Source organism: Cucurbita pepo, chromosome 15 (assembly GCF_057944985.1).
Source record: "Cucurbita pepo subsp. pepo isolate OVF chromosome 15, ASM5794498v1, whole genome shotgun sequence".
NCBI lineage: Eukaryota > Viridiplantae > Streptophyta > Magnoliopsida > Cucurbitales > Cucurbitaceae > Cucurbita > Cucurbita pepo.
Genome location: NC_141812.1, coordinates 5,659,715 through 5,674,436, shown reverse-complemented (window position 1 = coordinate 5,674,436; position 14,722 = coordinate 5,659,715). Strand labels below are relative to the sequence as shown.

At 34.5% G+C, this 14,722-nt stretch overlaps 1 protein-coding gene across 5 annotated transcripts in view; it reads right to left on the bottom strand.

The window, feature by feature from the left end:
• Nucleotides 1-11,369, bottom strand: part of LOC111801718 (MraZ) — a 31,591-nt gene extending 20,222 nt beyond the window's left edge. For 2 of the 5 annotated variants that reach the window (XM_023685831.2, XM_023685835.2), the window contains exons 1-7: nt 11,112-11,346; nt 9,166-10,100; nt 5,840-5,955; nt 5,442-5,650; nt 2,961-3,080; nt 1,281-1,409; nt 1,007-1,132 (exon numbers count right to left, since the gene is read on the bottom strand). In XM_023685831.2, coding sequence (XP_023541599.2) covers nt 1,007-1,132; nt 1,281-1,409; nt 2,961-3,080; nt 5,442-5,650; nt 5,840-5,955; nt 9,166-9,992 — 1,527 coding nt within the window. In that variant the 5' untranslated portion in view covers nt 9,993-10,100; nt 11,112-11,346. Of the gene's footprint in view, nt 1-1,006; nt 1,133-1,280; nt 1,410-2,960; nt 3,081-5,441; nt 5,651-5,839; nt 5,956-9,165; nt 10,101-11,111 lie in introns of all 5 variants that reach the window. The other 3 variants (XM_023685833.2, XM_023685832.2, XM_023685834.2) reach the window with 3 other exon arrangements.
• Nucleotides 11,370-14,722: the final 3,353 nt, after the last annotated feature.

Genomic DNA, 14,722 nt, shown 5'->3' with positions numbered 1-14,722 from the left:
ATGAAAAGGTTTGTTTCTGGTTCAAAACAACAAATAAATAACAATTGTCTTGGTCCTCAAAATGAAAGAGGGTGCTTTGTCTTGATTCCTCATATCAATTATTATTTCTACATTGTGTGCTCAGTATTTTTAACAAACACAAAACACATTTCAGATTTTGTTTGGTCATATTTTCTTTTAAGCAAGAAATAATACTTTTCATTGAAGAAATGAAAAGAGAATAATGATCAAAAAATACAAGCTCTACAAAAGAGAAAAGGCAGAAAAGAAAAAATAAACAAAAAGAAAAGTAGTAATACAAGAAAAGGAAATTATGGGGAAATAAAGGCAGCCCAGTTCAAATTAATATCTTGAAGAGAACTCCTCAAAAAGCTTGGAATTTAAACACCAAAGAGGACCTTCAAATGAGCTGCCTCAAACTATCAAACTTTCGGTTATGCATGCTTTCAAAAACTCTTTAATTTCTTGTTAACCACAGTTGAGATAATTGCTTTTAAAGAGGAGGCCGAGAAGGAAAGCAAGGACCCATTAACAACTGTAGTAAGTTGCACTTTGCTTATGTATTAAAAAGAAAATTTAAAACGCAATATTACTAGGAACACTTCTGATTATCTCTTGAAACCTCTCCGAAGCATAATTTTTAGCGCTTGTTGACATTTTGAACACTTTTTAGGTACATTTCCAAGACTTCGTTATCGTCGAAAAATGCTACTCCAAACTCACCAGCCTAATTAACCTTTAAAACGAGGATTCTCAACCCCATTTCATGCTAGTCACTACCCTTAAAGGGAAAAGTCATGTGTATATATTAGCTTTATTAACCAACAGCTTTACAGGAAGCCCTGGAAAACTGACCATTACAAGAACTCCATAATATGATAATGACTTGCAGTTATGTTATAGAACAGCGACAAGATATATATTAGTTTTCATCTTGATAGAAAATTGCTTAGAGGCTCTTCAAATTAGATCATAACAAAAACTCCAAAATGTGACGATGGCTTACTGTTATGTTATAAAAAAGCGACAAAGACAGTCGCTGCCCTTTGATTGTGTCACCCTGACCAGTTAGATGCAATAGCCCTTGACCATACATACCCAAGTTTGAATTTGAGATAATGCTTGAGTTTTGCTGCAACATTTAAGGTATCACATATAACTTAGGTATTATGAGATGTCCAAAGGACAATAAATATAAAAATAAATAAAACTTTAAAAGAAAAAAAAAAATTAGAACCCTAATATAGTCTAGTTAGCAGAAGAGGTTTAAAGGATAATACCTTTAAAACAACCAGATTCCTGACTTCAAGAACTGAAGCGGTAACAAACGTGTTCCTACCACCATCTACCATGATTTTAGAATTCCACATTAACAGCATCTTGACAAAAACTCTAAGAGCGCCAAAAACCTTCAGTCAAAGAGAATTCTAGTCAATTTATAAATTAATAAAAATAAATAAATAAATAATAAACCCTTAATTGGAACGAAGGGCATTCATCCAAAGGAGTTCCGTAAGAGAAAATGGCATGTCGTTCAAACTATATTAGGACCCTAATCTAATAGATGGGAACAAGTATGGTCAGTGCATTTACAACTCAAAACAACAGTGTCTATGTGAAGCAAATGTGTTGGAATTTAACCAAAAGAGTAAAATCATTAAGGATGAGCACAATCTGTTACTCCCCCAATTCACGTACCTACAGTAATACAAAAGATTGGATTACAGATATCTGCATCTACAAAGCTACCCTCTCACACCTTTCTTTATATTAATTGTTCCTCTTTCCATGCCTTCCAGAGTCATTAGATTCACTGAAAACTTAATGAGAAGGGGCTTCATTTGGTTCAATTGGAGAAAACCCTCCTTCAGGAGGAATGGACTGGTCTTAAGGAGAAAAACATTTCTTTCCTTGTTAAATGGTTATGGAGATATCATGTTGAAAACGATGCACTTGGGAGGAAATTTATCGATGCCAAATATGGCACTCTGCACAAAGCTATCACCGTGCAAGATCTCTCCCTACTAGCATTAAAGATCCCTGGAAGGATATAATTGAACACCATCACCAATTTTTAGAGGGTCTCATATAAAAGTGGGCTCGGGCGCTGACACTTGGCTGAACAATGCCCCTCTTGGGAGACAATCCCCTCAGCTCTTTGTTTTATCTGACTGTTGACACCGGATTTGGATTCTTATATCCCAAAATTCAGAAGAAATTTGAAAGAAAAGAAGACTGTGCAATGGGTTGCTATGATCCATCTCTTGTCTCCTTTACACTTGAACAATGAACCGGACAGATGCTTTTGGGACCTAGTTCCTAGTGGATTCTACACCACCAACTCTTTCCTTAGTTTCAAGGCTCCACCAACCCTTTCTTTAGTTCCTAGTGGATTCCTAGTGGATGGGAAATTCTCACTATATGAAGCCATAAGGAGAAACCATTATACTAAAAAGGTGAAGTTCTTTTTTTGGGAAGTGACTCATGAACTATTAATACACAAGATAAGCTACATAGCCATCTAACCCCATTGGTGTATCATGTGCAGAAACAGTGGGGAGTCACAGAACCACTTTTTCACTTGCTGCACCTTCGCTCAATTCTTTTGAGACAGAATTGTCTCTTCATTTGGCTGGATAAATACTCTGCCTATTGTTCCCACTGCTCCACCTCTCATACATTTTGGTGCATTCATCAAAGATGGAAAAGAAAGTCCTATGAATGCTTTATTTGAGGGATTTCTACAGGGCACTACTATGTGAGGGATTCAGCTGTGTGTGTATGCACGGTAGCAACTCCCAGGTCTAAATTTTTTATTAAAGAATAATTAAAAGAAATAACAAATAAACAAACAGACACACACAAACCCACAAAAAGAACCACTATTCAGAGACATAATAAGATCTAGAGTCTTGGTATAAAATAATATACAAGTTTGATATAGAAAGAAAGAGTCAAACCGTTATGATGGAATCACTCATCAAAAGTTCTTCAGCTACTAGTTCAAATTCTGATATTGGAAACTCGGAGAGTCCAAACACAATGCTGCCTCCACGGTATAGGGTAATTTGGCCTCTAACCTAGAAACCATGGAGCAAAAATGATACAAGTAATTATCACTTGGTCGAAGTAATTAAATAGGTAAAGCAATCCTGGACAGGCAGAAATTATTAAAAACAAAATAATATGCATGACAATATGAAATGCACTCACACGGTCTAAAACATCAGATAAAATTAATTAAAAGAACAACAAAATGGAACTTCAATACCATACTTAAGCATAAGCATAGGTTAAGACATTATATTATCGATCAAAAGGTTAGAGCTTCGAACCTTTCATCTCACATATTGTTGTACTAAAAAAAATGAAAATTAACCAAACTTAAAGTCTGACCTGTTAGTATCCAACTCGAAATCACCAGCAAATATCATCAAAACACACACAAAACAGAGGAATATAGGTACCAAACACTGTTATTTGATAGTTCTTAAATTTATAGTGAAATATCCAGCACGATCACATCCCAAACGAAATGTCCAAGAACAAGAAAGCAATGGTGGGCACCATCATGCCTCTCATTGTGTTTCTCAAGGTAAATAAGCATAACAAGAAATCTCGAGTTGTTTCCTTGAAGCTGGAACCAGAAAGCAAGATCATCTTATTTGATGCCCTCAAATATTTCCTTTTATGCGAGAAGAATTCAAAGGCAAGGAAGAAACATATCAATTTATTCGTTTGTAAGAAAATTTAATCATTCAATATTATCTTTTTTCCCCTCCTTCGTTTAGAACTATGTTTATATATACAAGGTTCATGTGTTCAGTATGGCAAACCGCTTAAGGAAAAACAACGAAGCAACCAAGATCCTGTTGCAAATTATATAAGTTCTGCTACTTGGCCCTCTAAAAAACAAAGAATCACATTTAAGACTCAACAAGATGATAAGCTCACTTAAAGCTGAAAATTCAACAGAACCTAAGAAAGAACTTGATAACTAAGCTGCTCTCATGACCATTTAGTACCAAAAATGGAAATATGCAACATTTTTTACCCACAGATTTTTTTCTTCTTATCTTGCTCTATAAGAAACCAACTTCCATTAAAAAAAATGAAATAATGAGCAAGGCTGCAAACAAAAATAATAATAATGACAATAGAGAAGCCCAATTAGGTGGAAACCTTAAAAAGGTTTCACTTGATGACCCCCAAGCTCTCCTGAAAGAACCCCAACAAAAAGACTCATAAGGGTTAGGTACCTTACTCAACTCCCTGGCCCTTTATACAATTAGACCATTCTCAGAAAACAATCCCTATCCTCCTATCAAGTCTTCTGAAGTTTGTCAGTATGTGACAATGGTCATGTTCAATCGCATCTTTAACATACTTCACTTTGGACTTTTGCCAGCAATGTATATCCTCCCTACAAAGAATAACCTTAGACCTACTTCTAAGCCTTTCTTCCCTTGATTCTCATGTTCTTCAGTCGTAAATCTCCAACAACTTTCTAATTCCAAACTTCCATCACCAACTTTAGAAAGACATGTTTTATCATGACCCTAAAACCTCCCTACCTTTCATGGACGCTTTCGGAACTCTCAAAACTTGAAACAGGGTGATGTGACACCGTATTCTCAAAATCAAAAGACAACAGCCCTTCTAAACTCTCTGTTCTTAGGCAATGGGTTCGATGATCATAAGTAGTTCTAGGACCTACAGACTAACAAGGATATTGAAACAAGTCACATATCCAATTTTTAGAATATTGAAAAATCTCATCAATGAATGGAATTATGAAGGTGAGGAGGAAAAGATACTCCCAGGCAATTGGCACTTGGAAAAAAAAATCTTCCGGTTATTCATAGAAAAAAGTGCAATAATTACAAAAGAAAATGGGAGGATTAGGTACGGGATGTTGGCAAAGAAAAATTACGTTATTAGAATATGAATTGTGACATTATGGGGAACTATTTAGGAAATTTGTTGGGTTATAATGGTTATGGAGATGGGGGGAGAGGGCAGAACTTTTGAAAGTAGTAATTGTAGAAGGGCCCAAGAGTTTTGAGGCTTATCAGCTTATGCTTTTGGATTCAGTTGTAATTCAACAAGATATTAAGGTGAGAGGTCCTCAACTCCATTGTTGTTTGCTCCGCAATATTTAATCCTTTCATTTTCTCATATTTTCTATATGTAAGTTTGGTAAAAGCCATCTCCATGGCCATACTAATGAAAGAGATTATAAAACTTTTTCTCCTACAAACGTGAAATCATACTAACCATTTCAGAAGTTTTTTTCAATAATTGATAAATAAACTGGCAATTATGTATTTCTTCAATTAATCAACAATGGGAATATTTGAAGTTATAAGGAAGCAAAGCATATGTCACTTCTCCACAGCAACAGAAGAAAAAAGTGTAAGGAAGAAAATATCACTCAATACCTGGACTCTCGTCCACAGCAATGGGACCAAAGCTTTTGCATTATTCTCCACAAAAACATTTGACCATAAGGGACTGGTCGAAAAGTCAAGCAAAGGGGTTTCAGTTTCTGTCGTGATATTGTCATTTCCAACTCTTAAACTTAGCAAATCAGCATTGAAGTAAGTGCCGGCTGCTCCAGCATTACCAGGACACCCAATACTTACACCACCTGAGATTAACAAAGAAATTTTATTGCAATGACTAGAATTTTTTGTTTCCAAGGCATGCAATGGCAAACTTACACAAATCCAGATAGCCTAGCAATGTTGTGATATCCTTTCCTATCTTTATTATCTCATAAAACAATATTGATCATTACATAATGATATAGAATGTTTCATCGATACAAAGTACATACCATGTACAGTAACTTTGATATCTTCTTGAATGCTATAACAATCCAGAGAAATTCTTCCCCCACCACCTCCACCCCGTCCCTTCCCACCTGCAGCAGATATAGTTCCACTTCCCTTTCTAGGTATACAAAAAAAGACCAAGTATTAGTAACAGATGGGACAACCAACAGTATATAATCTCAGAGCCAATACTGAAGCTAAAATGGGATGTGGAGAAGACAACAGAAGCATCATTCATTCATGAGACTTTTATATCCTACAATGAGTGCTCGCTTAAATAATCAGGTACTTTCAAACTTTTTTTCCTTTTTTTTTTCTCATGGTCTAGTAGGAAGCAGAAATCAATGTTAATTGGGGAGGAAATGTTGTTGTAGAAGTTCGAACACAAAATTTCCTACTCTTGTACCTTAAATCACTATTGAACTCAAAAGCTTAAGAAGATAGGTTACGGTAAATTTAATTATATCAGTTATTTTGACAGAATATAATGCCTAAAATCTTCGAAATGATTCAGAATTCTATAAGCATGATAATAGTTGTTATACTCATTCATTAAAATAACATTGATCAATTACACGATGTGCTCATTTATATTGCAAATAAGATCTATGAAATTTTTACAGAGTAGTTGAAAGTCAATCTATGAAATTTTTAGAGTAGTTGAAAGTCAATCTTTTATCGTTGGTTTGAACCTAAAATGCCAAATAAGTTATCAAGATGTATCAAAATTTCTTGCAAAATATGAACACAATACTATCACAAATCATTCAAGATATTAAAGTTATTACAAAATATTATTCCGAGAATTCACAACATGATCTAATTACTTTAACACCAAACTTTATACTTTCAATGATATTCTTCTCCTAAGGTCTTTTTCTGGCTTAGTAGGGGTAAGACCCCACGCAGTGTCTTTTTTCCAAGATAACTGAGAGTGTATTAAAGGGGATCATTGCGAGGTGTTTTATGCTTAGTAGGGGTAAGACCCCACGCAGTGTCTGTTTTCCAAGATAACTGAGAGTGTATTAAAGGGGATCATTGCGAGGTGTTTTATGAATTTTATGAGAGAGGTATATTGGATAGCGTCTTGTCTGAGACTGTAGACCTATTCGTCTGGTGACAAGTGTTTATAGGATTACTGTTAAGGTGTTGACGGAGAGATTTAAAGAAGTGTTGCCTTCAACGTAGCAAAGTCTCAGGGTGCTTTAGACCAAGTTTATTGCTAATGAGGCAATTGATGGCTATTCGCACACAAGAAGGGATCAGTTTCAAGATTGACTTTGAAAAGGTGTACAACCATGTGGATTGGATCTTCGTGTGAAAAGTTTATGGCAAAGTAAAGCTTTGGGTATAAAATAGAGGCTGTGGATTTGGAGTTGTATTAGATCTGTGAAATACTTGATTCTGGTCAATGGTCAACTAAGGGGTAGGTTTATGCCTCAAGGGGTCTTAGACAAGGGATCCAATCTCTCCTTTTCTCTTTATGCTCGTAGTAGACACCCAGTAGACACCCTAAGTAGGATCATATCTAGAGGGGTGGAGACAAATGTCTTGGATTGTTTCAAAGTGAGCAAGGATAACTCATCTCTTGTCTCATCTTCAGTTTGCAAATGATACTATCTTTTTCTATTTTGACAATGGATTGTCGTTCATCTATCTTAACAATTTTCTTGCATTCTCTGAGCTCATTTATGGGTTGAAGATTACTACGGAAAGTGTCAACTTTTGGAGGGTGAAGAATTGTGATATGATTAAGGTTGGAAAGTGCTAATATGGTCAAATGTGAGGTGGGGACCTTTGGCTCATCTTATTTAGGCCTTCTACCTGTCGTTGTACGAGATGGTGACGAAGCCGATAGACTTTGGGGGTTTAGGGATTGGGAATATGAGAACTTGCAACAAGGCTCTTTTGACTAAATGGTTGTGGCAATTTAATTAGAAGCTCAGTTCTTTGTGGAATAAGGTCATTGTAAGCAAATTTTGGTCGTATCCTTTTGAGTGGACCTCAAAGGGAGTCAAAGACACATCAAGAACCCTTGGAAAAATTAACACCTTGGATAGAGTCTCAAGGAGGATACTCAATTTAGGACAATGTGTTGCATTCTTTACATCAGGGCGGCCAAGGATCTTGATGATATATTATTTGGGCTTGTGATTTTGCTTGTTCAGTTTGAAGTTGGTTTTTTGAAGAGTTCGGTTTTCGTTTGGCCAAGCATAGAGCGGTAGATAGATGATTGAAGAGTTCCTTCTCTACCCTCTTTTTTGTAAGAAATGAAGGGTTTTGTGGAAAGTTGAGGGCCACTAAGTGAGGTGTGGTCCTGTATTAGGTTCAACGTGTCTCTATGAGCGTCGGTGACAAGCTTTTTTTGTAATTACCCAATCAGTATTATCTTGTTAGATCATAGGCTATATTTCTAAGTGTTCCCTCCCCTTTTTGTGGGCTCTCATTTTTTGTATGCCAATGTATTCTTTCATGTTTTGCACAATGAAAGTCCAGTTAGTCATAAAAAATATGATATTCTTCACTTAATGATCAATTCTAGATCCTACTTCTTCAAAAGAAGATGTAGATCCTGCTTAAAATAAGGAACTATTGCAAGAGTAAATTATCTTGCTCACTTTTTATAAATTTTCAGAGAGGTACACATGTCTTTTATGATACAAAAAGGCTAACTAAATCCTTAGATACTAGGTAACAATACAAAAAAATAAAATCCTAAATACTAGGTAACAACATAGAAAAATAGGGAGGTTAACTAATTTTCGTATTTAATGGGATTAGACAAATATTTCTTAAATTAAGGCTAGGATTTACATAAATATTCCTTAAATTAAGGTAATTCCTTCAACAAGTACTATTCCACCCAAGATGTATCAGAATAAGATGGATGAGAGACTAATTCTTCGAGGGGACGTATATATGAAAATTTATTGGTAAAATGTTTAAGATTTCAACAGTGAATTCACAACTTCAACACATCCAAGGGAATAGTTCAATCATAAGACAGGTCTACAATAAAATTGGAAGCCATCATTCATCGTCAGTAATGTTTTAATTAGAAACAAGAATCTTATGTGTTATCACTTACGATATATCCCGGCTGTATGAAGAGGATCAAATGTATTAGTTAAAACTTCACCAAAACCTTATGCAGGTTTCAAACTAGATTAACAACAACAAACACCAAAATACTTCGAACATACTATCAAACAAACTCAGCAATTAAACTTATATGGGTTTCAAACTAGATTAACGAAAAGGCCTGCGTTATAACTTGAGAAAGCACTTGAAAAGTCTAGATCAATCTGTAAGCACGAGTTATACTCACAGCTTTACTGCATGCACAAAGATACTTCCACCAGATCCACCTCCACCACTTGATCCTCCGTCTCCCCCTTCTGCAAGGATAGAACCATTTAAATATAATACATCTACTATTAGAAGCTTCACACGTCCTCCACCAAGCCCTCCATATGGCTTTTCCTCTGATATCCCACCACCCTTGCTCCCATAGCTCCATGGTTTAGACAATGTAGACCAAGCATAGACATCACCACCCCAATTGCTTGTCTGATTACCTTTCAAACAGGAGGCCCCTCGGCCACCATGACCTCCACCAGATCCATCAAAACCAACTGGTGTGCCACTAGTTTGAGTAGGAGGTGCTCCACCAAGGGCAGTAGTATTTATGTATGAATTGTATTCCAGCGTCACATTAGCAGCAGAAAAAACCACAGAACCAGCCACAACAGCTGCATGCTGACTGACTTTGATATTTCCAGACATATTAAGAGTAATTGAACAACCTTCTATGGGGCAGCAAATTAAAACGTGTGGAAGTATCTCTAGATTCCCAGTTCCAGATACGTAGAAATCTGAATCTAAAGACAAGTTTGTGTTTAACAGGCAGGTTGTGTTAAATGACCCAACACCACCAAGGTCTTCGCATGATACAAAGTGATTCGAAGAATAAAAAGGTGTCGGACTACTGTTCTGAGAGCCATTGCCTGTTACTGGCCGAAATTCATGCTGCCAGCTGTTTGAAAAAGCATTGCCACTTTCATACTGAAGTGAATTGAGGCAGAGGGCAGACATGCATAGACATCCCAAAAGAATATACCATCCGATGTGCCCGTGCAATAGGGAAGAACACATCACTGCAGAATATTTTGCAGAGTTCTACTAGCACATAGTACTCCAGATCAATTTATTGTAACCAAATTAATCTCAGTAGTAGATTACTCTTTCTGCCATTTCGACCTTCTGGTGCACCAGACACATTAATATCAATATATGATCTTTTATTTGGGGGGGAGAACATCAATACAGTATAATGATCAACAAAATAGCTATGGCATTTATAGTCTAAAGAGTACAACTTGTCAGTAGAATCCAAATGAGAGAAATAATTAGTTTTGAAAGAAAAGCATGGCCAATAGGCAACAAGAAACATAAGAATCAAGTTTGCAGTCTTATTTGGACATGTAGGAAACAGTTTTTCGTGAACACAAAACAGAACAAACCTTTATTCGAACCAGCACAAATGTGGATGGTTTCTTATTCTTGATAATCAGTGATAGGTACAACCAATATACACTCCGAATCCTATCCGGTAACAGACGTGCACTTAAAAGAAGACTTATACTACATGCCATGGCCTCAAAGTTGCATTCTAATTTAGGTTATTAGTCTTAATGAAAGCAATTTTTTAGCAGAAAAACTAAAATATGTTATGACACTAGTGCTTGATGAAGCCGATGTCTGAGAGAAAAGTCATGCTACGCGCCATGGCTTCAGAATTGCATTCTAATCTAACTCATAACTCTAAATGAAACCGATTTTGTAGCATAAGTTTCAAAATCTGCCATGAAATCGATTTTCAAGAAGGAATTATAAAGTTTCAGTCTAATTCAGTTCAAACTCTTAATAAGAACTATTTTCTAGCAAAAAAATTAAAATCTGTAATGAAACCAAATGTTTGAAAAAAGCCGGTGTCAGCTACACACCATGGGCCTCAAAGCTAATTCAACTCAGTACTCTCAGTGATAACAATTTTCCAGTAGAAAAAACTGAAATTCGTAATCACACAGTGCTTCACAAAGCCGGTGTCTAAGAGAAAGCTTTCGCCACTCGCCGTACCTTCAACGCTCGATTCTAATTCCACTCTTTGCTCTTAACGAAAGTGAATTCTAACAGAAATCATGGTAAATTCTGTAATGCAAGATTACATTGCAAAAATGTATCAAAAACAGAAATAATCGCTTTGGTCGATACCTTGAAAGGAATCAGTTGCAGCTCACGAGCAGTGAAACTTGCGAACAATTTAGCAGCCTGAGAAGAAATCAGAGAAAGAGGAGAAGGAAGAAAATGGAGCTACACACCTGATGAAGAGTCAAAGCGCCCGGAATGGTCTTTCAACAATCATTTGTTTGATGCAGACAAAAAATTCAGTTTCATCCCTGCGGCGTCTCTGCAAGGATACTTGGATCCATCTTATTTCGTAAATTAGTAATTCTATTATTTTTACAAAATTGATTATTATTATTTTCCTACCACACGACTTTAAATTCCATCACTCTGTCCTGCTTGATCCGGTGCGTTTTAGATCTATATATATATATATATGTGTGTATATATATGTATATATGTGCGCGCGTGTATATATCTGTGTCTATATATATATATTTATTTATTTATTTATTTATTTGTATTATCCTTTTAATTAATATTTGTATATATTTCTAGTTTTAAAGAAATATGTTAAATTAAAAGTAAAGAAATATATTAAATTAAAAAGATAATACAAATAAATAAATATATATATTATATATATATTTGAATTAAATATTTATGTTCAATTGTTCGAGAATAACTCAATTGGTTAAGATATATGTTTTGGAACTTTATGAATCATATGGTTTGAAATTAATAATAAAGAAACTCACAAATTTAAAAATAAAAAATTTAATTCAATTAAGTATAATAAAAATAATTTATATGCCTAAGTTTTGAATATCATATTAATTAAAATTTTAAATTAATAATTACATATCAATTTTAATACTATGTTAAGAATTTATTCAAATCCGTTAACGTATAACTTTAAAAAATGTACCAGACATATTTTAATGCAAATTAAAGATAAATTAAAAAATTAATTAGACCGTGTTCGAATTTTCTATTGGTACTTTGTAAAATTAAATAGACACGGTAAAATATTTAATAATTAACCATTAGTAATTTGTTTCACAAATATCCTTTAACTTTTAATAATATTTCACAAATATCCAAAGGTTTCATTAATACCATTCAACCTTATCATTAATATATGAACGAAAATGTCTTTCACCATCTCATAAATTATCTATCAATATTTTAATGTTATTTCAAAAAATTTATGTAATAAATATGTTTTTGAATTTTTATTAAGGAAGCTTCTGAAAACTTCACGATGTTTTTTTTAACAATTTTGAAAGTTAAAATATTGTTTGACATTATTTTAAAATTTCAATAGTATTTATGAAATAATTTATTAACTATTTTCCTCCCAAATAATAATAATAATAATTTATTAAGAGTACAATAACCAAATCTGAACCATTCACCCGACCAAAAAATAGAATTAGACACCAAAAATAATATTAATTTTAAAAAATAAAAAATATATATATTTAAATGCTTAAATTGTTAGGTATGGAGCTGTTAGTCGGTTATACGTAACAAATACGTATAAAGTAAATTATAGTAAATAGCTATGTACAGTAAAAAATTAAAAGATAGAGTTATATACGGGAGATAGTTATATCTAATAAAACTATATATAGTAAAGTTATATATAGTCATTAATACAAAACATTTAGCCAATATTCTTCTTACTTTTTCTTTATCCTATTTTTTTTATGTTCATTTAGATCGAGTATGTAGGTTGTTGTACGATCCTAACATAAATAACATCTCTAAAAGTTTAGATTTAAGATATTATGGAAATTTATGAAAGTTTAGGGATATTTTTAAACGATATTTTTATTAATTCAACTATATATATATAGTAATTAATATTAATATAAAAGATTAATTATATAATTTTACATTTTTTATACACGGTATTATATTTTTTAAATTGCATAATTTCCATTATTTTTTTAGTGACCATGCCAGCTTGCACACGTGCGCAGACCAGTTATTGACTCCACCGTGGCGTATCTCTCGTTAGTGCGCTGTATGCGGCGGCGGTGGTTTTTTTTTTTTTTTTTTTTTTTTAATAATTGGACTTGAATGCCCTGAAACGGAGAAAAATAATAAAATAAAATAGAAATACTATTAAATTCCCGTTTGACCCAACCATTTCTTGTGAGGCTATTAAATTAATTCATTTCAAATATGTTGATTCAACTTATTAAATATATTATATATTGATATCAAGATCGAACAATTAAGATATCGTCTGATTTACATGTGTTTTTAAGTTATAATTGTTGGATGAAGGTCCCGTTAATTTAGGAATTCATCATGGTTTTATAATCAAGGAATACTCTCTCCATTGATACGAAGCTTTTTGGGAAGCCCAAAACAAAATCACCGAGCTTCATACCATTGTAGAGAGTTGTGTTTGTCTAACAATAATAATTTATAACACCTACATTTAGTGTGTTGAACAATCAAAAAATTGTCTTTGTTGGAAATTTTTATACGTATGTAAATCAAACTTCACACATCCCGAGGTTTGCTTTTGTAACGGCTTGAAAAAAATTCAAATATCGCCAAAAATCACAATTCAAACGTCATCGAAAAATTTGAGAGAGAGAGAGAGAGGAAAACTCACCGGCACCAACAATGTGAACTCTTCCCCCTCCAACCTCGACGTAGTGGTGGTCGTAATGGGCAACCAGAAGTTTTATTGTCACCGTTGGTAGTGGAATCAGACGCAGAATGTGTCACTAGAGACGATGGAAAATCGAAGCGTTAGTTAGTACCTGTTGGGTGAAGAAGATGAGTAGTTACAGTCGGGCCGAATATTCGAACTCGGGTCACCCCACAAAGACGCCCCAACCCACTTTAGCTAAAACCCAGAGGTGCACGCCCCCAACGGTCCAACTGCTCACAGCCCATACCAAACACGTGAGCCCCGGTCCAATTGTCGACTCGAAAATTCGCGCCTCTCCTTCGGCTGTGCACGTGCCCAACGCGTGATCTCCCCCAATCTTGGCTCAATTTGGCTCAGCATCGGCTTGCATGGCAGCTTGGTCAGCTCGGCTTCTCGGCTTAGATGGTTCGGTATACAACTTTTATACCGTTACCTAAGTTTCTAACCCTTCTTAAGCCATTTTTTACCTCATTAAAAGTAATTGAGGTCAGTAAGATTCTTGTTTACTCAATTTTATATAGTTTTAGGACTTATATTAGATATAGTCATCATGTATGTGATATGAATTGACATAGGAGAAAGGAAATTAAACATTGAAGTATAGTCTTGAAGTAGCTACAAAGTAACTAGAAACTTCAGTCAAGGCTAACCATATGATATGACTGACCTTATTGATGGAGTTAGATAACTAAATGATGTAGGATGGTGCATGTCCTGTGGCCCCGCACGATGTTATTTATGTTTTGTGATTGTGTTCTATGTAATGACATGATGCTATGATATGTATGCATGTGATATCCATTACGCCATGTTATGAATGAAATGAAATGCTACGTATGTCATGTCCTAACATGCAAAGATATCTGATGAATTATGTGATGACCGCCAAGTACATAATACATCATAAATGAAAATCATGGGTAGGGATGTGTAGGGATGTGTTAATATTATGCTATAAATGAAAATCATGAAAATCTCATGCATGTATGTATATCATGTGCATTGAGATACTTCCCCGTTA